The 25734-nt window shown below is 42.9% G+C and overlaps 1 protein-coding gene across 1 annotated transcript in view; it reads right to left on the reverse strand.

Moving 5' to 3' along the window:
* Positions 1-24222, reverse strand: part of LOC136877691 (uncharacterized) — a 61262-nt gene extending 37040 nt beyond the window's left edge. The window contains exon 1 of the mRNA XM_067151902.2: positions 23703-24222. Coding sequence (XP_067008003.2) covers positions 23703-24222 — 520 coding nt within the window. The remainder of the gene's footprint in view (positions 1-23702) is intronic.
* Positions 24223-25734: the final 1512 nt, after the last annotated feature.

Genomic DNA, 25734 nt, shown 5'->3' on the forward strand with positions numbered 1-25734 from the left:
CCCGACCTTAATCCCATCGAGCATGTGTGGGATAGGCTTGACAAAAGTGATCGTGGGCGTCCTGTTTCACCACAGACTCTCCAAGACCTCGAACAGGCTCTCATTGAAGAATGGGACCTGACACCGCGACGTGATCTCCATCCACTTATACGGAGCATGCCACGTAGGTGCCAAGCTGTGATAAATGCTCGTGGAGGACATACACCATACTGAAGCTCTCCAACTGCAAATCCACCCTGGAGGTCTGTTATCACTTTGTTTCCGCCCCCATTTTGGACATTTCCGTTTGTGTTCTGAAAATGAACGCGAATCTATCGATGTTCTTTCGTAAACTTCAACGGTAAAGAATTAAAGCTTTAGTTGGTAATATACCTGGGTGTGAACTATTGTTTTGTGGAACATGGCATACGTACAAAAACATTTTCCCCTATTTTTTGAACTGTGTATTATGTCTGGGTTCTTATCTGAATGGCCATTATCTCGGAGCCTTCGTTTTAGAAGGACCTGGGAGGATTCCCTTCCGGATAAGGGATTTTAACAGCATCTTCCCAATTCCTGTGACTCGGAGACTGTGTCTGTGTTTGTCCCAACTCCGAATACACACAACTTCATATACCAATTTACAATTGGCTTTACGTCGTACTGACACAGATAGGTCTTATGGCGACGATGGGACAGGGAAGGGCTAGGAGTGGGAAGGAAGCGATCGTGGCCTTAATTAAGGCAATGGTTTTCAAGTTGCTTTACGTCCTACCGACATAGATATGTCTTATGGCGACGATGGGACAAGGAAGGCCTAGGAGTGGGAAGGAAGCAGCCGTGGCCTAAATTAAGGTACAGCCACAGCATTTGCCTGGTATGAAAATGAGACACCACGAAAAACAATCTTCAGGCCTGCCGGCAGTGGGGCTCGAACGCACTATCTCCCGAATACTGGACAATGGCCGCACTTAAGCGACTGCAGCTATCGAGCTTGGTCCTTAATTAGGGTACAGCCCCAGCATTTGCCTGGTGTGAAAATGGGAAACAACGGAAAACCAACTTCAGGACTGCCGACAGTGAGGTTCGAACCCATTATCTCCCGAATCCTGGATACCGGCTGCACTTAAGCGACTACAGCTATCGACCTCGGTAATTCATATACCAGGTGGTGGTGGTGATGGTGGTGATTATAGTTTTAAGAGGAAGTACAAGTAGGCAACCATCCTCTATTAACACTAATCAGAGGGAAAAATAGAAAGGGTACGACAATTCGAAAATGAAGATATCGGATAAAGGAAAGCAACGAAGGACATGAAGATGAAAGACACCCTAGGCTTCGCTACCTAGTATCGTCGGGGTCGGAAAAATATAAGATTTGACCAATGGAGGTCGGATAGGATATGTGAAATTAAGGAGCGTGGCACAAGTAAGTGGGAGCAATGCCAGGACTCAGCTAAGGGCCCCGTGGTCACCAATCCACGTTCCCACCACAGAATAACCTAATAGTGAATGCATCCCTCCACATAGGGTTGATTATTATTGTACCGGGCGGTACACCTCCACTCCGCTAATTTAAAATGTGCGCCTGTGGAAACTCCTCTGCTGGAGGAAGTCTGAACTTTATTTACCCTATTAATTTTCTAGTTTCTCAGAAGATGTCACCACCTGGAAATTTTTGAGTTTGTGAACTGTGTCATTTTCGACGTACTTTTGTTTTGCTTGAAGTAAGAAGTGTGAACTTTCTCTTCTAGAGGACACCACTGAAAAACTACAATAGTGCACCCTAGTGGGAAGAAAAATAACTGTTCTTTGGAGAAAATTTTATTTCCAAAGTTTGTTCTTTGTTAAATTTCTTTCTGTTATTGTTTAAGTTGGCTGTATACCCCTCTCTTTCCCCTTGTTTTGCATTTGACCAATCCCGAATTTCTGTTATTAATTTCTGACCAATCATTGGTATCTTCCCCCAACTTGAATATGTTTCTATACCCTAGCCAATAAAAGTTTGTGGGAGGGTGTTTTCTTTCCCCTAACACCTAGAACCTTCCGCGAGAGGATATAAACTGCTGATTTTTGGGTCTCCGGGCCACTTCTGTTCCATCTTTCAGTGTATTAAGTACATAGCAGGAGGCGGGAAGCGCCTCTTTCTCCGGCAGCGGTCAACTATAAGGTAATGGCCGATTAATATATTCTTTCTTTGCTAGCTCAGCAGTTTAACTCTCGGGGCGGGTGCGAAGCGTTCCACCATGTAACCTTTTCCTAAAATGTAAATGTAACTACTCTTTTCATCTATTCTCTTGGAAAGCTACATTCTGGGATAGAGAGTGCTAACCCTCTCGAGCTCCCACTCATATTGTTTTGAGGTGAACTTATTTTTCTCAACCTATTCTTCGTTAATGTAAAACAAATTGTTCTCTTCTTAAGTCACCTCTTTAGTATGGGATTAGCCCTTGTATTAACGGCCTAGCGCCAAGTAGGTCTTAATCTAGTGTATTAGGAGTGCAAGTTCGCCTCCTCTCAAATTGTTATTTTAGAGGTCATTTAATTAACATTCTTTTTGTTTAATAGACCTCTGTAGATTGGGTATTCTACCCCTGTGTTTATGTCCGTTGAGGACAGCTTGAAGGTGGAGTTTGGTGTGGCCTGGGAGAGGCTTAAATTTGAGAGCGAGTGGCTCTTTTGAAAATTGTATGTTGTATGCCTCGAGGAGGCTTTTCAGTGTAATTTGGAGCAAGGGCTCCTGGGTATGAATGGGGTTTTCTGCCCCTCTGTTAAAACTTGTGTTTGGGGTAAAACTGAGCTGATTGCCCAAGCATTGTGAACTCGGGGCGCGAAGCCCAAATTCTGTAAATATTGTAACTACCTTATTTTGACTTGCTATTCTGTACCTGCCATGCTTGTTACTTATTTATTTTGAAAAGAAAATATAACCGTATTAAATTTTAAATTTACTTTACAGGCACTATAATTTCGTAGCTTGAGATCCATTCACACCCGCACCTTCTTTCACCTCTACCTACCGCTAAAACACGGTAACAATTATGAAGAGCATTCGGCCACAAAAAGGACCACCTCCATGTGTGCAATACAGGATGTAAGAAAGGTTGTGGAGTGGAGAAAGAAAAGGAGAAGAAGAGGAATTATAATTCAGATTTTTCGCGTTTCCCTGACACTTAGTTACATTAGGCGGGATTACTACCCAAACCTCGGTAAATACAATTAACCTTTTATTATTATTATTATTATTATTATTATTATTATTATTATTATTATTATTATTATTATTATTATTATTATTATTATTATTATTATTATTATTATTATGAGTCGATGGCCAACTAGGGACCATATAAGTAATTCCTTGTAATTTCAATTTTCTTTGGCGCCAGTATTCCTGCCCTCAGAGGAAGGCAAATAAACGCCTCTATATACTTCATCAGTGTTCTGCCATATGGCAGGTCTTCACATAGCAGCTCTCCACGCAGTCCTGTCTCTTGCCATCCTCTTTGTTTCCTCATACTTGTATTCTATCCTGGTACCGTCCAGCATGTGATATCTTCTCCGTCCTCTTTGTCTTTTTCCATTTACCGTTCTTTCTATAGTATCTATAAGCAAGCAGTCTCTCCTCATCCAATGACCAATTCAATTGTGCTTTCTCTTCTTGATTACTTTTAATATATTTCTCCCTTCCCCAACTCTTCTCAAGACTTCTTCATCCTTTACTTTTTCTATCCATTGTATACTTTCCATTCTTCTCGAAATCCACATCTCAAATGCTTCCAGTCTTCTTCCGTCTTCTTTTCGCAATGTCCATGTCTCAGGTGCATACAGTGCCACACTCCATACAAAGCACTTCACGAATCGCTTCCTCAAGTCTCTATCCGTGCTCCCACAAAAAGTCTACTCTTCTTATTAAATGCTTCCTTCGCAATCGCAGTACGAGTTTTCACCTCTCGACTGCACCTCATGTCCTCTGTTATTACACTTTCCAAGTATTTGAAATCGTCCACCTGTTCTATTATTTCCTGGCCTAACTTTATGGTTGTCTTCACTTTTCTTGTGCTTATCACCATACATTTTGTCTTTTCCTTATTAATACCCATTCCAAATTCTTCACAGACAGCATTTAGATCCGTTAGCACCGTCATCATAGCTCGTTCACTCTCTGCCAGTAAGACCATGTCATCAGCAAATCTAATACATTCTATTCTTCTACCACCAACTTTCACTCCTCTTTTTTCATTCATGCCTTTCTGGATAATTTCTTCCAAATATATGTAAAAAAGTATGGGGGAGAGACAGCAGCCTTGCCTTACTCCCCATCCAATTGTAGTAATAGCAAATAATGAAGAAGATAACCTACAACCTGTTTTCCAGTCATTGACCGGGCCAGGGATGGATGAATGAATCCTCCATCTTGCGGCGAGGATAGGAATTGTGCCGGTTGCCGAAGCCTGTCGCACTCCTCTGGGGCAATAATTAATGACTCACAGATGAGATGAAATGATAGTGGAGATTGTTGCTAGATTGAAAGATGACAGGGAAAACCGGAGTGCCCGGAGAAAAACAAGTTCCGACCCCGCTTTGTCCACCACAAGTCTCACATGGAGTGACCGAATCGCAAATAATAATGCATTATAATGAAAGACCAAAATGTAGCCTACCAAACGACCTCTTTAGACAACGTGGGCAGAGTAGAGGAAATAGAGAGCACAGTGTTACCGGCTTCACTACACTAGTCGCTGCTAAGTACACCCAGCGTAACAAATTCATTCATTAGCGGATATGTTTATCACTAGAGCCAGGATTTTTAGGCAATAAGGCAGATCGCACACTTGTCTGTATTGCACGGGTGGCATATTAGTGGTATGATAGCAGGAAGGCTACCACCAAAGGAACAAATGCAGTACCGCACACAGTCAGGAGAAGCGCCAGTCTTGCCATTGACATACATCATCTAGTTTTTTAAATACGCTACAGAGCAAGAGAAGCACTACAGCATTCTACGCAGTTTTCAGTTTACTTCATCCGGAAATGAGATACAATCCTGAATTTAACATCTGACTAGCGCAGTTCAAGGAAGAGTAAAGTGATCGTTGCAAGTACTCATCGAGTAATTTCTCAAATATAATACGAAAACAGGAGTAATTCCGGAAAGCAGTGGGACAGACAATATACGAAGAAGGTTACTGTATCTATTCAGTGCAACTATTTGTAGAGGTTTTTTTTTTTTTTTTTTTGGCAAGTTGCTTTACGTCGCACCGACACAGATAGGTCTTATGACGACGATGGGACAGGGATGGACTAGGAATGGGAAGGAAGCAGCCGTTGCCTTAATTAAGGTACAGCCCCAGCATTTGCCTGGTGTGAAAATGGGAAACTACGGAAAACCATTTTCAGGGCTGCCAACAGTGGGGTTCGAACCTACTATCTCCCGAATACTGGATTCTGGTCGCACTTAAGCGACTGCAGCTATCGAGCTCGGTATTTGTAGAGTGTAGTACGCACTTTAATATTTACATGCTTCATATTATCATTACATAATTTTTTTACTATGTAGAAAATGCCGTGTTAAACTTACCTGTACATAAGTTTGTTGAGTAGGTTTTGAAAACTAACCTCAATATTACTACACTAGCAAATATTTTTAAGTTTTGGAACTTCCGCGAATTATCCGCATGCAGATAATCAAGTGTCTACAGTATACCATAATGTGTGTATATTTTAGGTGTGCACGCAGTAAAATAATTGTTTAATGCAAATTAAAAACATTACATTTTTAAGGTTAGCTACAAAGCCAGTCCTGAAGTGGGACTGGATCTGCAGTGAAATAGTCTTGTATAAGCCGTGTGCACTGCTAGCAACATAATACTATATCCTCTTCTGAAGAGAACTTTCTGTAATATTTACTGTAGTTACGAATGAAGCTTTCTAAACAAGCATGTGCATTTTGGTGGGTATTAGCTCTCTGACATGGCAACATACAGATGCGTGTGCAGCGATGGACTCTGTCAGACAGATGCCATTCCAGCTGAGGTACAGAACATGCGCATGCAACTTGCACAAAACAGATACAGTCCGCAAAACTTTAGATGGCACTTCGTTTTACGGGGTTGAGGAGTAAGGAGGGAGCTACCCCGGTTCCGGTAATACTGCCAACTGAATGGAAATGAAATCTGAATTGAATCGATAGTATGATCGATCGATATGAATTTTCTAAACCGTCGTTTCCGTGTAGGAGTTCTAGGTTGTTCCTGTGATGTACCTTGATCTTCGTCACTCATGTGCAAGTTTTGACTTTGCTGTGTAAATAACAACAGTTTTTAAAGTGTTGCAATTATACCGCCAGATGTCTCATGGCGGTGCATAATGATTCATATTTTTTGTGTCAGAGGTTGCCAATATGAATCTCGAAGATAACCGAGGTCTACCGATTCAGAACTAGGGAGCCGAAGTATCAGTAAAAGTTTCGCGTACTGTATGTGTGCGGTAAGTTGGGTTATATTTCCATCACCTTCTATGATTTGTTTACCAACCACTTTAAAATTATTAGCTTTAATTGTAAGAGTATTAGAGGGTTGATTTGGATATGAGGTATCTAAATTTTCTTTGTCTTATAACTTATTATCCTTAAAGACATTTATGATATCTAATTTTTTAGGATCAATATGGTTTATGCCTTTTATTAGAACATAAAAGCAAAAAATAATCTAAAAACAGGAGAGAAATAATATATTAAATAATTTGATGCTACAGGATATGTTCCCTCCTTAGAAAATAACTTAATTGCATCAGCAAAAGGTTGTGGCCGTAATTTTCCTTATTTTTGACGTAGAAATTGCTTTACTTCTTCCTGTTATCATTATTATAAATTGATCAAATATTTTATCATGATCAATTATTAGTACAATATTTCTACTAATCCTATTATTAGGATTATATCACGAATGAAACCAAGGGCTGCCTTATAGGTTAGAATGCAAACATTCTGAAGCGAAGAATAATGTACTGTATCATGCACAACGGTTCTGCTATGAGATTTGCAGATACATTACGGCTAAGGCCCAACAGAACCCCTAGAATTTATGTTACTCTCGCTAAATTACGGAATAGAGGGCTAGATGGCACTTTCTAATAACCACAGTGGTTTGCATTCAAAAACAATTTCTGCCAAAAACTCTAATGTCTATTTACCACTAGGGTTTGGATGTTTATGACCTAAAGAAGTACAACAAATGCAAGCAGATATGCCCTAAAACTAGTACGATTTGACCTTCTTTTTCTTCTTCTTGATCTGTTTACCCTCTACGGTCGGTTTTTCCCTCGGACTCAGAGAGGGACCTCACCTCTGCCGCCTCAAGGGCAGTGTCCTGGAGCTTCACACTCAGGTTCGGGGGATACAACTGGGGGGATGACCAGTACCTCGCCCAGGTGGCCTCACTTGCTATGCTGAACAGCGGTCTTGCGGGGGGATGGGAAGATTGGAAGGGATAGACAAGGAAGAGGGAAGGAAGCAGCCGTGGCCTTAAGTTAGGTACCATCCCGGCATTTTGCCTGGAGGAGACGTGGGAAACCACGGAGAACCACTTCCAGGATGGTTGAGTTGGGAATCGAACCCACCTCTACTCAGTTGACCTCCCGAGGCTGAGTAGACCCCGTTGCAGCCCTCGCAACAATGTTCAAATTTCGTGGCATAGCCGGGAGTCGAACCCGGGCCTCCGGAGGTGGCAGCTAACTTAATCACACTAACCACTACACCACAGAGTCCGATTAGAGTACTACTAACATTGAACGTGTCAAAAAGTGATTAGCGGCAATTTAGTAGACACATTTAATCACGCAAACTGACAGAGCTTCAGTAGGTACGTTAAAACTTTATACAATTTGCTTTTCGTCGCACCGACACAGAGAAGTCTTATGACGACGCGAGATAGGAAAGGACTAGCAGTGAAAGGAAACGGCCGTGGCCTTAATTAAGATACAGCCCCAGCATTTGCGTAGTTTGAAAATGGGAACCTATGGAAAATAATCTTCAGGGCTGCCGATAATGGGATTGGAACCTACTATAGCCTGCATACAAGCTCATAGCTGCGCTTCCCTAACCGCACGGCCAACTCGCTCGGTAATCGAAGTATTAGCATGCTTTTTGTTATCTATCGGTGTACATGCAAGCACAGTGTGTGTATTGCTGTACATCCTCCACAGTGTCCATTTCAATCACAACAGCCTTGTAGCAGGCTGTCTCCCTGTAGCATTGCGTTAAGCGAGGAGGTGGGGGATACCATGCTTTGTTTATATCGGGACACCATTTCTGTGCTCGCGTGAACATTCGTCCAGCGTTACTTTCTCGGAATCACGTCATCTAAACATCCTACCTATCTGTTTCGGGAAAAGAAATACAAATAAATATACTCGATGCAGATAACATGTTCCTCGTTAAAAACAACGCCTCAATTTGAATAAAAATATTCAAAATATAATCAAATATGACCTCGTATCATTAAAATTAGCAAAATGTGACCAAAACAATAAAAATGGCCTAAATATACATTTATATGTAATTTCCAGTTGCTTTAAACGGGGTATGAACCTGTTATTCACATTTATTTCACAGATTTCGGGTAAAATGAACTCAGGAAAAAAATATGACTTTTCTTTAACATCCAAACCTAATTTTCTTTCTTTTTCTTTCTTTCTTAATGATTTTACCCTCCAGGGTTTGTTTTTCCCTCGGACTCACCGAGCGATCCCACCTCTACCACATAAAGGGCACTGTCCTGGAGCGCTCGAGACTTTTGGTCGGGGGATACGACTGGGGAGAAGGACCAAAAACTCGCTCAGGTGGTCTCACCTGCTATGCTGAACCGGGCCCTCGTGACAGGATGAGAAGATCGGAAGGGATAGACAAGGAAGAGGGAAGGAAGCGGCCTTGGGTTTAAGTTATGTATCATCCCGGCATTTGCCTGGAAGGGAAGTAGAAAATCGCGGGAAACCACTTCGAGGATGGTTGAGGTGGGAGTCGAACAGCCCCCACCCCAACTCAGTTGACCTCCCGAGGCTGAGTGGACCCCGTTCCAGCCCTCATGCCACTCTCCAAATTTCGTGGCGGAGCCGGGAATCGAACCCAGACCTCGGGGGATGGCAACTAATCACGTTAACGACTACACCACAGATGTGGACACCTCAGTTACCACCGATAGTATAGCAGACGATAGGTTACAGAGCGCCGGGCTGAGTGGCTCAGAGGGTTGAGGCGCTGGCCTTATCTCAGTCCGGTGGTATTTTAAGGTGCTCAAATTCGTCAGCCACGTGCCGGTAAAATAACTCCTGCGGGACTACATTTCGGCACCTCGGCGTCTCCGAAAACCGTAAAAGTAGTTAGCAGGACGTAAAGCTAACTAGCATTATGAACCATATCGCTTCATGGTGATAGAAATAACATTTAACGCATCAGGAACACTGTATCGGGAGTCGAAATTGGAAAGGCGCGAAGGGGGGCAAAGCAAGCCAGATCGGGCGTGGCAAGATGAGAGAGCAACGAAGCCAGAGTAAAGGATAGAACGACTCGAATGCTGTTTGGTGATTCACATATACCACCCTGATAAGAAGAAACGTGGCAGAAAGCAGGCCTGGCAAGATATGAAATTAGGACGATAACTACTCATGTGGACGGAATTCGAAGAAGCTAAAACAACCAAAAATTTTGTTATAATGTACTGAGTGCTCTGGACTGGTTTGATGTGCTAATAGTCATTGCCCTTCTTTACTTGATTCGAGCGGGATGAGCGTGGGAACCAAGCTCTCATCTGCACAAAGAAATAGCGTTTGTTTGTTGGGTTTTCCCTTATGTGGTGTCTCTATCAGAACTGGTAAAGAGGGAGCACTGAGTGGAGATAGCATTCTTTCATTCTTTCTCGCTGTGGAAGTCGGACGTGAGGGAGGCTGCATCGTGAACTTGTAGAAATCACACAAAGAATCTATATTAGAATATTTAGTGTCGGTCAATCTTATTAGTTGTAGCCTGGAGAAGTAGCCAGTGCACGATTTTAGGAATTTATAAATTAATAAACTTTGATCTAGAGGTTCGTGTGCGGTAGCGTGCTGTAATGTTTATCATATACAGTACTTTCTACTTGTTAGGTAGTGGCTTAAATCCGAACTCATGATACGCTGAACTAGGAGCGACCGGAGTGCGCAAACAGGCATCTTAATTGTGTGTATAAACTGCAGTTGTTGGCGGTACGGGAGCCTGTGACAAGAGCTGTTAAGCTCGAGACCTTCCAACAATTCATCATTCAAGCAGACGGCATCGCGATGGACCACACCAAGGAACTGAGTCGAAGACCAGCTACCCAGGACGTCGTTAGCGAGATGTTGGGTTAAATCCAATATACCAGAGTCCGGCATGGAGGAGCCGTGAGGTCGCAATGTAACAGATAAGTTTGAACAGATATTTTTAGCATGAGAGAGGGACAGTTTAGCATCGCATACTTTTTCTTTGTAAATAAACGTTCACTAAGCCCATATTGCGATCGTATAATTATGCTTAAGACTAATGCATGTGTATTCAGCGTTCTTTTAGCTTTGTGTCATTTGTTTATGGTAATGAGGGTGATAGGATTAAATTAGGTTGGTTATATAGTCATGTAATGTAGTGTTATTCTTATTGGGAAGTGATGTATAGAAGTTGTGGGGCTAGGATCTTTAAAATTTAAAGGACGGAGATGCCTTACAAGTGTCGAGTGGGGAGACTCTTACTGGAGTACCAGGCGACCTAAAGAATACGGATTGCGCGGTATGTAAATGAGCATGAGTTTAACAGGTATGCAGAAGAAGCCGCGAACAATGTATCCCAACGTTGCATTAGAAAGAGTTTTCAAGCTCTCACATGGTTATGCACGTGGCGTGAACCGGGGTCTATTGCATGAAGAGAGGAGATGTACGGAGTGTATTCCGGATAATTTGGATGGCCTGAAGCTAGGTCAAGCAGGTAGGCCTGTGAATTACGAGTCTGAAGAAAGGTGACTCAAAAACAGAGAGATATGCTCTTTATTATGTGTTATTGAGAGGTCATAAGCGCCCGCAGTCTGTCCCGAGTGGAAGGGATGAAATTTCGCTCAGCAGAGAGCTATATTGGAATGTTAGTTGGAGGGAGGCCCGTTTGCCACGTGATGAAACCCAAATGTGAGGGTGGCTTGGCCATGTATCTGCAGATGTAATGTTTTTGTTTGAAACAGAGAGAGTGAGACGACCTTGCCGATCCCCCAAGTAAAGAGAGGTCATTAACATCGCCCAGTAAGACGACCCAGAGAGGCGATTATATCACCTCGACCGCAAGGCCAGTGTATTTCCGTGTGTGTTTATTTCAGATCCTGTGGTATATTTGTGACTTGTTTAATCGTGTTTAATTGTGTCTCTTTATTGTTGTTTGTCATTTTATTGTATGACGTTAGATGGCAAGCACTTATGCATTCTAGGGGTTGCGAGTTCTAATCACGTTCTTGACTATGAGCTCGGGCTCATATTGGCTTCAGTGTCTTTTGGTGGTATCAGAAAGTCCTATATAAGCATTCATGTGGATTTTGTATCCCGGATTTATGGGAATAATGTTAATCTTAATTTTATTTTGTATGCGAAGTGTTCTGTTGCTTATCTCGTGTACCAGGACGTTTAATTACGACGAATAGTCGAATCTGTTCAAACTTATCAAAATATACAGTGTAGTGTTTATGTAACGCCCCACGGTTTCCACTATTGGTTTTGACTTGATTGCCACTTGATGGCCACCTACGATCAGTTGTAACATATTTCTGTATCGTATTAAGGAAGTTATAATTTTTAACCCAATTTTTATGTTTTTTATTAATTTTTTGGTTTAAGTAAGTTTTTATCCTCATTCACTCACACAAATGCAATTCCTGTCCTACTTACATCTTTAAGATTTTATTTAGCGGTATTTTGGAGATCAAGATTACGAATGTTCCGCGGGCTTTGCCGCTGAACTAGCCAGGTCAGAAGAGGACAGAAAATATTGGTAAATTATGCCTTCTCACGTGTTAACCCACCTTTTGTATTATTTATTTATTTGTTACCGACCCAGTAAGGTCCAATTCATTAATGATTAGCTTACAGAGTACTCGTACTTTCTCCGCCACGTATGGATCTTGGCTAAATGATATACTAATATAAATGATATTGCCAGTATGCAACCAGTTCAACTGTCCTGGTACTTTATTAGGAAAGGATAAGCTATTTCGAGAACTACGACATATTTTCATTCATACGTTATCAATTCCAAAGCCTTTCCTTTACTGAAATGAAGATAGCTACATAAAAGCTTTGTTAATTTATTCAGCTTTTGCTGCTGCAGCGAATATTTAAATGTGTTTGGGAAATGGTATTCAGTTTCATCGCTCTCTGTGTACTTTTAGAGAGTATATACGATAATGTTCAACAAAAAATGTACATACTTTTTGTGCCAGTCAGCTATATATACATGTTCAGTACCGACTACGACGAGATGCATATAATCCAGCGACCGGGTTTGTTCGGCAATGCACAACGGGTTATATAGGTAATATTACAACTGGTCGAGCAAAAATATCCACCCCCATAACAAAAGTATTGCGATACATTCCTGGTACTTTCTAAAGAATTGGAGAAAACATTGTTGTGATTTAAGCAGGAACTATAGACACTGGCTGCTTCCTTGTGAGAATGATAACTCCCGGAGCGGCTTGGAAACGTTCCTCAGTGCTAGAGGATCCACCTTCGTGTCAAGAGGAAGACCAGAATTATCTTTCCTTGCGATAACGGGCCGATGACCTTCGATGTTAGGCCCCTTAAAACACCAAGCAAGCCTTGCGATAACTTAATCCCTCAATGTAGTATTTACGAGATTTATAATATAACTACTAAGCTGGAATTAATATGGTGTAATTAGGTAGGGAATACTTCAGCGATTATTCACTAAGTTCGAACTAAATAATAATAATAATAATAATAATAATAATAATAATAATAATAATAATAATAATAATAATAATAATAATAATAATAATAATAATATCCCCCTCTGTGCTGTAGTGGTTAGTGTACTTAGCTGCCACACCCGGAGGCCCGAGTTCGATTCCTGGCTCTGCCACGAAATTTGAAAAGTGGTACGAGGGCTGGAACGGGACCCACTCAGCCTCGGGAGGTCAACTGAGTAGAGGGGGTTCGACTCCCACCTCAGCCATCTTTGAAGGCGTTTTCCGTGGTTTCCCAGTTCTCCTACAGGCAAATTCCGGGGTGGTACCTAACTTAAGGCCACAGCCGCTTCCTTGTCTATCCCTTCAAATCTTCCCATCCCGCTACAAGGCTCCTGTTCAACACAGCAGGTGAGGCCGCCTTGGGGAGGTTTAGGTCGTCCTGCCCTGTTGTATCCCCCGACCCACGCCTTGAGCGTGAGATTTTGGGTCGGAGGGATATGAGTGAGGAGGACCAGTACCTCGCCCAGGTGGCCTCACTTGCTATACCGAACAGGGGCCTGTGAGGTGGGGTGAAGATTAAAAGAGATAGACAAGGAAGAGGGAAGGAAGCGACCGTGGCCTTAAGTTAGACACCATCCCAACATTTGCCTGGAGGAGAAATGCGAAAGCGCAAAAGACCACTTCGAGAATGGCTTAGGTGGGAATCGAACGCCCCCTCAACTCAGTTGACCTTCCGAGGCTAAGTGGACCCCGTTCTAGCCCTCGTACCACTTTTCAAATTTCGTGGCAGTGCCGAGAATCGAACCTGGCCTCCGGGGGTGGTAGCTAATCACGCTAACCACTACACCACAGAGGTGGACCCATCCTTTTTCAAGAATTTTAATAATGTCCTTGACAATAGAAATTTAATCAAAAAGAACTCCCAAGTCTATTGTTTTTTTTAATCAGCCATAGGAATCCACACTTCCTATTCTGGCGTATAGTTTCCATTTTTCCATTTATTTGTTTTACGCCACAGCGACATAGATAGGTCTTATTATGACGATGGGATTGGAAAAGGCTAGGAGTGGGAAGGAAGCGGCCGTGGCCTTAATTAAGGTGCAGCCCCAGCATTTGCCTTGTGTGAAAATGGGAAAGCACGGAAATTCATCTTGATGGCTGCCGACAATGGGGCTTGAATTCACTATATCCCGGATGCAAGCTCACAGCTGCGCGGGCACAATGTTTAACAAAATCTAGCAGGAGTTGTAAGCTTTATAGCGCACGCTCCGCATCCCCTGGTTTAATAGTCTGTCATACAATGAATGGACAAAGGAACGAAATCTTTTTTTCTTTCTAGAATTTGTTTTACGTCGCACCGACACAGATAGTTTTTTGGCGACGATGGGATAGGAAAGGCCTATGAATGGTAAGGAACCGGCCGAGGCCTTAATTAAGGTACAACCGTAGCATTTGCCTGGTATGAAAATGGGAAAGCACGGAAAACCATCTTCAGGGCTGGCGACAATGGGGCTTCAATCCACTATCTCACGTATGCGAGCTCACAGCTCGCGTCCTTAACCGCACGACCAACTCGCCCGGTATGAGCGAAATAGTCTCTTTCCATTCTCATTATCTTAGATTAGAGTTGTTTCGAGATATTTTACAGGTATAATGAGAGAGTTAGCTTCTTTCCTGTGTCTAAACTGTCTAATGTTAAAATGGAAAACCGCAGAATTTGAAGACCACGGACAATGGGGTTTGAACTCACAGCTTTGTGACATACACCGCGTAGCCATCTCGCTCAATGTTTAGTTAAGTATGATCTCCTAAAACTTCAGACTGATAATTTCCTTTCTTTAGTGACAAGCAACTCAGCTTAGGCGAGAACAACTGAGATGCCATCTGATGGTCTAGAAAGCCAAGAATAATGGTCGAGAGGATACGTCGCGCTGATCACGCCTTACCTCGCAATATGCAGGCCTTCGGGGTGAGCAGTGGTCACTTGGTAGGCCAAAGCCCTTGGGGTTTAGTGACTAACAGCGACTTGCTCCTCGGCTGAATGGTCTGAGCAGTGGCGTTCGGTTTAGAAGGTCCTGTAATCAATACCCATCCGAGCCATGGATTTTAACTGCATATAATCAATTTCTCTGGCTCGGGGACTGGGTATTTGTAATCGTCTTAACATACAGCTCTTCATTTACATATAACACACCACACTACCAACTAGAGGCGTATTTAGACCTAGGCAGCTGCCTAGGGTGCTTTTTAAGCTGTTATTGTTTATTTTTTACTTTAATTTTTAACATTTCATCCACAACTCTTTAAAAAAAAGAGAACACGCAATTACTTAACTCTCAATGAAATGGATATGGATAATGTCGCCAACATTCGGCTTAAACTGAATAAACGCTCCGGCAACAGAAAAAAGACAAGAAATAAGAACCTCGTCCTTTAACGCTTGTGCTTGAAAACCATATTCAAGAATTGTTTCCTCATTTAGACATGCATTAAGGATACTTTTCCTCCCCTCCCCATGGCGCAAGAGCCTCAAACCTCGAACCAGCCCTCAGATAAAAGAAAAATTCCCTGACCTGGCCGGGAATCGTACCCGAGGCCTCCGGGCAAGACACAGTCACGCTACCCCTAAACCGTGGGGCTGGCACGTTTTTCTGTCGACTACTGCAACGAATTGTGTGTCCAAATGCTCTTTCTCGCTTCTCAAAAGAATTGAGAATTGTTTACATCACTCGTGTCATATGATCGAGCCAACAGTCTTGCTGTCTATTCTCTTCATGAAGTCTGACACAACACAGCAAACACAGCAACGCGATTATGAAGATGTGATCAACGAATTTGCAACAAAGAAAGCCTTGATTTTGGTGAATTCAATATTCATGTATTATTATTATTATTATTATTATTATTATTATTATTATTATTATTATTATTATTATTATTATTATTATTATTATTCAGCTACATGCAGATGTAAGCTACTCCACGGAACATCATCTTTCTTTCTTAACCCATTTACCCTACATGGTTGGTTTTTCCCTCGGACTTAGCGAGGGATCCCACCTCTACTACCTCAAGGTCAGTGTCCTGGAGCATGGCACTTTGGGTCGGGAAGATACAGTACAACTGGGAAGGAGGACCACTACCTCGTCCAGCCGGCTGCACCTGCTATGCTGAGCAAGGTCCTTGCGGGGGATGGGGGGATGGAAAGATCGGAAGGAATGGACGAGGAACGGGAAAGGGAGCTGCCGTGGCCTTAAGTTAGGTTCCATCCCGGCATCTGCCTGGAGAAGAAATAGGAAACCACTGAAAACCACTTCGAGAATGGCTGAGGCGGGAATCGAACCCCATCTTCTCAGTTGACCTTCCGAGGCTGAGTTGACCCCGATCCATCCCCGTACGACTTTTTAAATTTCGTGGCAGAGCCGGGAATCGAACCCGGGCCTCTGGAGGTAACCACTACACCACATAGGCCACCCATGTCGAAATAAGGAGCGTAAATATTTTTCTTTGCCTAGGGATGCGGGACAAGTAGCCAAATTCGCCCCTGATACCAACCACTAGGGAAACACGCAATAATGCATTCATACCACCATTATGGGTTGGTGACAAGAAGAGCATCCAGCCGTAAAACAGAACCAGATCCAGGAGGAGGAGGAAGAAGAAGAAGAATTGCAAGGGGTGCAACACGTTCTACAGCAAAGCCGTCTGCTGCAAAAGAAGTACTGGGCTGTGAAAAAGGAGTTGGAAGACATTTATTTTTGTAAAGATAATCGAATTTTACAAAGCAAATGTTTTATCCTGCAGCTACATTTTAATGTCACAATTATGTTCCTTGAAAAAGAAACCACAGGGAATGCGCTGGACCGTTGAAGGAAATATTTTATCACTGTCCATTTACTGCCGGAGCCCAGAATATTACCCACTCCTGCGTAATATTTTTGTTGTCCCTTGTAAATGAACACATATTTCCTTGATCACAAAAGTAATTTTATATAATAGAATCCACCTTTTCAATACATAAGTTGCAACAAAGTGGAAGATTGTGAGAGTTAGAGAGCGGGCCCGCGTTTCAATATTTAAATCTCACTTATTTTATGTATGAAATGAAAACGTTCCCTAGCAGAGCACGACTTGGAACCACGGGTTATGAGCACAGTATGCGTGCCAGCCTGATTAGCGTATAAGTTAGATCTATAAATATTAAATGTTCCTAGACACGCAATAGCGGATACAGCCGATGCAATACGCGGCTGTGGATGTGTTTTGCTTCTTGCCGCAATAATTTCACGCAAGACTAGCCTCAGCTCCACTCATCTGGCACATACGTGCACATTTTTATCTTCTCTCACAATACACCAACGTCTTTGAACGAGGAGAACTGAGTGCGTGTAGCCAGTCGCCGGTAGAATACAGGCGGATATGAAATTGTTTTGCGGATCATTATTATGAGTCTCAGCCCGGGTCCGCAGCGTAACGGTTAGTGCTATTAGTTGCCGTCCTCAGGGGTTCGGATTCTATTCCCGGTACTGTCAGACATTGACAGGAGGATTGATATATGGTTAAAATTGTACAGCAGCTCACCTCCATTGCGGATACGTCCGGCTCCATGACTAAATGGTTAGCATGCTGGCCTTTGGTCCAGAGGATACCGGGTTCGATTCCCGGCCGGTTCGGGGATTTTAATGTTTCTTCCTTCCTTAATCCGTTTAACCTCCAGGGTTGCTTTTTCCCTCGGACTCAGCGAGGGATCCCACCTCTACCGCCACAAGGGCAGTGTCCTGTAGCGTGAGACATTGGGTCGGGGATACAACTGGGGAGAATGACCAGTACCTCGCCCAGGCGGCCTCACCTGCTATGCTGAACAGGGGCCTTGGTGAGGGATGGGAAGATTGGAAGGGATAGACAAGGAAGAGGGAAAGAAGCGGCCGTAGCCTTAAGTTAGGTACCATTCCGGCATTTACCTGAAGAAGTGGGGAACTACGGGAAACCACTTCGAGGATGGCTGAAATGGGAATCGAACCCACCTCTACTCATTTGACCTCCCAAGGCTGAGTGGATCCCGTTTCAGCCTTTGTACTACTTTTCAAATTTCGTGGCAGAGCCGGGAATCGAACCCGAGCCTCCGGGGGTGGCACCTAATCACACTAACCACTATACCACAGAGGCGGACGATTTTAACGTTAATTGGTTAATTCCAGTGGCTGGGGGAACTGTGTGTGTGTGGCGTATTCAGCATCAAAAATCATCCTAAGTCGGGCCCTAATCCTCACCTCCATGCTTGCTGTTAGTACTCTAATAATATTTAATGTTCTCATTGTAAGCGGTAAATTTTGCAATTTTTTGGTAAAATTGTACAATTTTAATGTTGTGCTTGAGTGTAAGAAAGGGCTCTGAGCCTTAATTTCACCACGAATAAAGGCGTTATCATTCTTTCTATCTATTTTTCTTTCTTTATTTTTTACATTCTTAATCCGTTTACTGTTCACGGTTGGTTTTTCCCTCGGACTCAGAGAGGGATTCCACTTCTACCACCTCAAGGGCAGTGTCCTGGAGCGTCAGACTTTGGTCCGGGGATACAACTGGTGTGGAGGACCAGTACATCGCCCAGGCATCCTCACCTGCTATGTTTAACAGGGGTCTTGTTAGGGGATGGGAAAATTGGAAGGGATAGACATGAAAGAGGGAAAGAAGCGGCCGCGGCCCTTAAGTTACGTACCACCCTGGCATTTGCCTGGATGAGAAGTGGGAAACCACGGAAAAATACCCTCTCCACTCAGTTGACTCCCGAGGCTGAATGGACCCCGTACCAGCCCTCGTACCAATTTTCACATTTCATGGCAGAGCCTGGAATCGAACCCGGATCTCCGAGGGTGGCAGCTAATCACAGCAACCACTACACCACATAGGCGGACTATCTAATTTTAAGGTTGTTTTTGTTTCTACAAACTATGCCATAAAAATACTATCCTACAGAGATAAGTAGGCCGTATAGCTTTGTAAGCTCAACAGTTCTTCCACACACATCTAGCGTTGACGGTTCAGCTAGTAATTTATAAGGCAAGAAAGCATTCGGACGGCAGCATTTTCTTTGATTTACTAAAATCACCACTGCTCGATTTTCGTTTAATATTTCACAACCTAAACCTTCCTCGATACGTGCTTTATACAATGGTGAAAACCGCATGAAAATTATTTCTGTGGCTCTCCAGGAAAATCAGCAAAAACACAGACATCTATCGGGAACTTGATTTTAAAATAAATATGTATGTGGGGTTGAGCCCAACTTGGCAGGTTCGATCGTGGCTCAGTTCGGTGGTATTTGAAGGTGCTCGAATACATCAGTCTCGTGTCGGTAGATTTACTGGTACGTAAAAGAATGACTGCAGGGCAAATTCAGGCGCCTCGGCGTCTCCGAATACATTCAAGTGGGACGTAAAAATTAATATAATTATTATTACAAAATATGTGTAGACATGAAGCCTGGGTGTCCAACCCCATGGCCGAGTATTAGTGTCTTGGCCTGAGTATTTGTGCCGTCTCTACCACACCTACTACTCAAATACGACACACAACTCTATATTTTACCTCACTAACACGCAGTATCCTATACACGGCAGAAGCCGCCCACACTGGTCGCAGGGTCTGACTTGCAAGTGCTGCAACAGGTGCGTTCCAGGATCCTCCAAAATATCGGAAGATCTTCCAGTTTTGAAAAATATCACAGAAAATGTAAAATTATAAATGGAAATCTTTAGATTTTTCCTCCCTCACTTTATAGAAACAAGCTACTCGGCAGAACTCTTTTACAAGGCTGCATATCAATACAGTATTACCGATATTTCTTTAACTTCCCCTCAACTGCTATCAGATTTAACAGAATTTGGGAAGCAATGCTGATATTTTAGGCTGAAAATGAGTTAGTTAATGTGCCAGTGCTCCGGGCCTCTAGCGTATAAGCACTCTTAAATGAAAGCTGACTGACCTGGGATATCATTACATGTCCTATCACATAATTCCCATGGGCAATCGAAGATCAAAATCCTACTAGGATTTCGAAATTGGCACTATGTCTCTACGTCTGACGATGAACTACATCTAAGAGGACAAAGGAAAATAAAAGGGGGAGGGGATCGATGATCTATATATAAAGTCCGTTTAAACATCATCATCATCATCATCATCATCATCAGAATATGAGCCTCCATGGCTCAGGCGGCCCCTCACCACTGGGTTCCGTGGTTCAAATCCCGGTCACGCCATGTGAGATTTGTGCTGGACAACGCGGAGGCGGGACAGGTTTTTCTGCAGGTACTCCGGTTGTTCCTGTCATTTTTCATTCCAGCAACACTCTCCAATATCATTTCATCCGTCAGTCATTAATCATTGCCGCAGAGGAGTGCGACATGCTTCGGCAGCCGGCACAATTTCTATCCTCGCCGCTAGATGGGGGCTTAATTCATTACATTTTTGAACCGGTCGAATGACTGGAAAGAGGCTGTTGATTTCAATTTTCATCATCAGAAGGAGAGATGTCCTCCGATAAAAGTTACTCGTTCAATGTTAATTGTGTGATAATTTATTCATTAAAATAATACAGATTGGCATGATTCTAAACATCTTACGGAAATTTTGACTAATATTCCGAAATTCTTGAGTCCTGTCTTTCTAAACATGGAAACACTGTGCAATGGTCTTTCTGTAAAGTCTTCTGCTTCTACAAGAAGAAAGGCCATTCGAAGATTGGAAGATAGAGGGTTCCACTCTCGCAAAATCGGTAAGAAGTTCAATTTGCTTCACGTCGCATCGACACAGATAGTCTTACGGCGACGATGGGATAGAAAAGTACCAAGAATGGGAAGGAAGCGTACGTGGCCTTAATTAAGGCACAGTCCCAGCAATTGCACATGTTCGGCACAATTCACATCCACGACCCCACAAGAGTGTAGAAATGGTAGAACTTGCCTCTCATACACCTACTCGTTTTAATTTGTATTGTTCACTTATTTCCTCCTTTCACACGTTCAACATTTAAGTTACTCATTGAACAACGTAAAATACCTGAGTGTTTAACTCATATCTGCGCACTACTTCATGTTTGGTACCTTGTACTTGCTATCCTCTGGCAGGTAATTTTATCTTCACCTACCCTCATGTTAGTCATAAAATCATCCAATAATCCAACCTCATGCAACCTTTACCCATTTAGATATACCTGACTTAGTGTGATTAGCTGCCACCCCAGGAGACCCGAGTTCGATTCCCGGCTCTGCCACGAAATTTAAAAAGTGGTACGAGGGCTGGAATGGGGTCCACTCAGCCTCGGGAGGTCAACTGAGTAGAGGGGGATGGGATGTTCGATTCCCTCCTCAGCCATCCTCGAAGTGGTTTTCCGTGGTTTTCCATTTCTCCTCCAGGCAAATGCAGGGATGGTACCTAACTTAAGGCCACGGCTGCTTCCTTCCCTCTTCCTTGCCTATTTCTTCCAATTTTCCCATCCCCCACAAGGCCTCTGTTCAACATAGCAGGTGAGGTACTGGCCCTCCTCCCCAGATTTATCGAGAGACCCAAAGTCTCACTCTCCAGTACACCGCCCATGAGGCGGTAGAAGTGGGATCCCTCGCCGAGTTCGAGGGAAAAGTCAACCCAGGAGAGTAAACGGATTAAGAAAGAAGAAAGAACGAACGTAACCGAATTCAATGTACAGGATTTGATGGTGGTGATTATTGTTTTAAGTTCAATTGGACAACCATCCTCTATCCTCTATTCGTAAAATGAAGATATCGGCCAAAGAAACACAAGGGCCACTAAGGGCGTGACAACGAAAGACTCCCTAGGCCTCGAAAACTGTAAAACACGTAACTTGTATATTATATTTATGCTGAAAATTAATTATTAATTTCATATTTTAATCGATTCGATACAGTGATAACTATTAGATGTTTCTTCCAATATACTGATATTCACAAAACCTCTTAAGGCCTATATTCTTGTTAATAACAAATTGTCTCTGTAAGAGATTCACATGCTTAAAATCATATTGATATTAACTAAAGATAATTACGACCAGCAACATATTAGGTACTTTCATTTCCCACAAAAATATGTATTTCTGTTAAACAACTTGACATGCGAGGTTCAATTATTATTATTTTTTGCTAGGGCTTTACTTCGCACCGACACAGATAGGTCTTATGGCGGCGATGGGACAGGGAAGGCCTAGGAGTTGGAAGGAAACCACCGCGGCCTTAATTAAGGTACAGCCCCAGCATTTGCCTGGGGGGAACCACGGAAAACCATCTTCAGGGCTGCCTGTAGTGAGATTCGAATCTACTATCTCCCGGATGCAAGCTCACAGCCAGGTGGTTCAAATTTTACATGCTTGTTTTGACTGAGGGGTAGGGCTTGATGACAAAATATAAATATCTCTGAAACCGTTGTACACACGATAGTGAAACTTCACGTGGTGAAGTCTTAGAATTTACATGAGAAGTGGTATTAAAACAATACACCTCTGCAATGTCCTGACCGGGGGTGTAGCCTGATGACGAAACTATTAATTTCTCTGAAAGCGTTACACATACGAGGTTGAAATTGCACATGATGGTCGCTCCTCTATGTATAGGATTTTAAGCAAGAAGTAGTGTTAAATCAATACCCCCCTAAAGGGTTTGGATTCGGGGTGAATACTGATGAAAATATTTCTCCTCTGAAGGGTTTACATGGAGCTGACTCTAAACATCACAATATTCCTTCTACCGAAACTATTTCACGTACCAACTTAAACATTTATTTGGAGGTTGGTCCTCTATGTCCTAAATGTTAATTAAGAAATATTTTTAAAACATATTTTTCGACGGACAAGTCAAAATTTCTCAGATTGGTCGCTTCTGCGCCCTAGGTATTAAATAAGATAGGTTCGAATTCGAAACACAAGGGTAACGAAGGACGTGACAACGAAGACTCCCTAGGCCTCGAGAACTGTATGTAAAACACGTAATTTGTATATTATATTTATGTTGAAAAGTAATTATTATTTTTTATATTTTAATCGATCCGATATAGTGATAACTATTAGATGTGTCTTCCAATATACTGATATTCACATAACCTCTTATATTCTTGTTAATAACTAATTGTCTATGTAAGAGATTCACATGCTTAAAATGATATTGATATTAAGAAACTTTTAGATCCGAAAATAAATAATAATTCCTCCAAAACGTTTGACGTACGAACTGAGGGTGTATTTTACGGGCTCGGCCGACAGCGGAATTGCCAAAGTTTGAAACCTTCAATGATACCTTTCAGCTGTCCGACTCGTTGGCTAAACGGTCAGCGTACTGGCCTTCAGTTCAGAGGGTCCCGGGTTCGATTCCCGGCCGCGTCGGGGATTTTAACCTTAATTGGTTAATTCCAATGGCACGGGGACTGGGTGTATGTGTTGTCTTCATCATCATTTCATCCTCATCACGACGCGCAGGTCACCTACGGGTGTCAAATAGAAAGACCTGCACCTGGCGAGCCGAACCCGTCCTGGGATATCCCGGCACTAAAAGCCATACGACATTTAATTTCATAACTTTCAGCTTAAAACGGTAGCAAAGCACGGGTATCTTGCTAGTATGCACATAAAATGCACGTTTGCAGCCGCAGTTAGATTTGGTCACCCCTGCTCTCTTTATTAGTACTGAGTAACTGTAAATAGTTGGTGACACTAGACGTGTTTATCTGTAATATACTAAACAGCCTTACCTTCTTCTAGCTGCTGATTCTCATCCACGAGACGTGGGGCATCCTCATCCAGTCCCCTGGCTCCAGGCGTCGCAACGGGCAAGTCCACGGACACAGCTCTGGCCATGATGAATCTCTCCATGCGCCGCAGTGCGAATCCGAACACCTTGTCCAGCTCAGAATCCGTACTTCTGGGCTGTGAGTCAGGGAATAGTGGAGAAGATGGTTCAGAAGGCTTGCGAGGAATAGTAACGAGCTTCACAGCATTCCCTAGCACAATAGCGTCGTTATGTCCTTGGTATGGCGATGTAATGTCGTACAGATATTTGAGTGCCTTATACTTGGCACATTTTAAACTAGTGCGGTATTGTAAACAAGTGTCGTAAGCCTCGTCTAAGTACATATCCCCTGACGAGAAGTTCCTGTATAAACTGTCATTGTTGAAATCGCTGTCCAGTCCACTACTGTTATTAACGTAGAGACCTCTAGCGGATGATAAAATAAACACTACGAGCACCGCCAGCACTAAATGGTTCACCATGATGAATAGAGAAATAAGCGAGTCAACTCACTGTCAGGTGCACAGAGACTACCCAGTCATGTGGATCCGCACGTCTTATATTGGCTGCAGGGAATAAGGTCAGGCTGAAGAATTAAGGTCAACCCTCGGAGGATGGGCATTGTGACCACTAGGAGAGAACCAATAGGCGAACAGTGTGACTGGCCTACTGCCGTTCGCATTTCCATTTCACTACAAATGACTGATAATCATATCACCTACTTTCTTGTCACATCTCTTGGTTATGACTTTCGAGTATTCATACAGGCAGAAGCATTATTTGTTACAGAATAGCCACGCTGAGTAACTCAGATGGTCGGGCGCTGGCCTTCTTACTCCAAGTTGGCCGGTTCGACCCTGGCTGAGTCCGGTGGTATCTGAAGGAGTTCAAACACGCCAGCCTTTTGTCAGTAGATTTGCAAGTAAAACGCTCCTGAAGGTAAAAATTCCGTCACTTCGGCGTCTCCAAAAATCGTTAAAGTAGTTAGTGGGATGTAAAAACAATAACAAAAAAATGAATATCACGCAGGAATGTTTCCGTAGATACGTATGTGACGACCGTATCGTCTCAAAATATCCGAGTTTCCAATGATGGTTCTGTTTTAAAACACCTTATATGTACACAGAACTACTATAATGAACTCAAAGTAATACGAAAATGTGCGAAAAGTTTCGATGTTAGCATCAGCCGGACGCCACGCCTCCTTCTAAAAATGGTATCTTAACCTTGAGGTAATGAAATGGCGTATGGCTTTTAGTGCCGGGAGTGTCCGACGACAAGTTCGGCTCGCCACATGCAGGTCTTTATATTTGACTCCCGTAGGCGACCTGCGCGTCGTGATGAGGATGAAATGATGATGAAGACGACACGAACACCCAGCCCCCGTGCCAGAGAAATTAACCAATTATGGTTAAAATTCCTGACCCTGCCGGGAATCGAACCCGGGACCCCTGTTGCCAAAGGCCAGTACGCTAACCATTTAGCCATGGAGCCGGACAATCTTGAGGTGAGCCTGCCGTATAGCCTTGCACAGGGTGTTAGTAAACCCACGCCGTGAACCCGCGCAAATTTGGGCCTGGTCCCATTTTTAAATGCAGCTATTGCTTTGTCATATATGTACCATGTTGATTATTTACAAATTTCACTATGAAAATATTTATAATTTCTTCCGAACGTTTGTGCAGGTTTCAGGCCATTTTGATCACGTAGGAGATTTTTTTTCTCAAAAATATGTCTATGTCTCTTCATTTTCGTCATATTTAGCTGTAAACATTTTAGTTCTTTCGTCTAAAATGGGATAGTTATTTCTTCTCTTCGTACCTTCGAGATTGATATCCATCACGTCTCCTCGACTCGCTCGCATCTCTTGGCCAGAGAGAGGGCGTAACCCTCAAGGTGGCCCGCCCCACCCCTTCAGGGTGGGAATGAAATTTTAAAAAATTGATATCCGTGCTGGCTATTTAAAAATCAGATGTTTCAAGTTTTTTCAAACT

Source organism: Anabrus simplex, chromosome 7, assembly GCF_040414725.1.
Source record: "Anabrus simplex isolate iqAnaSimp1 chromosome 7, ASM4041472v1, whole genome shotgun sequence".
Taxonomy (NCBI): Eukaryota; Metazoa; Arthropoda; class Insecta; order Orthoptera; family Tettigoniidae; genus Anabrus; species Anabrus simplex.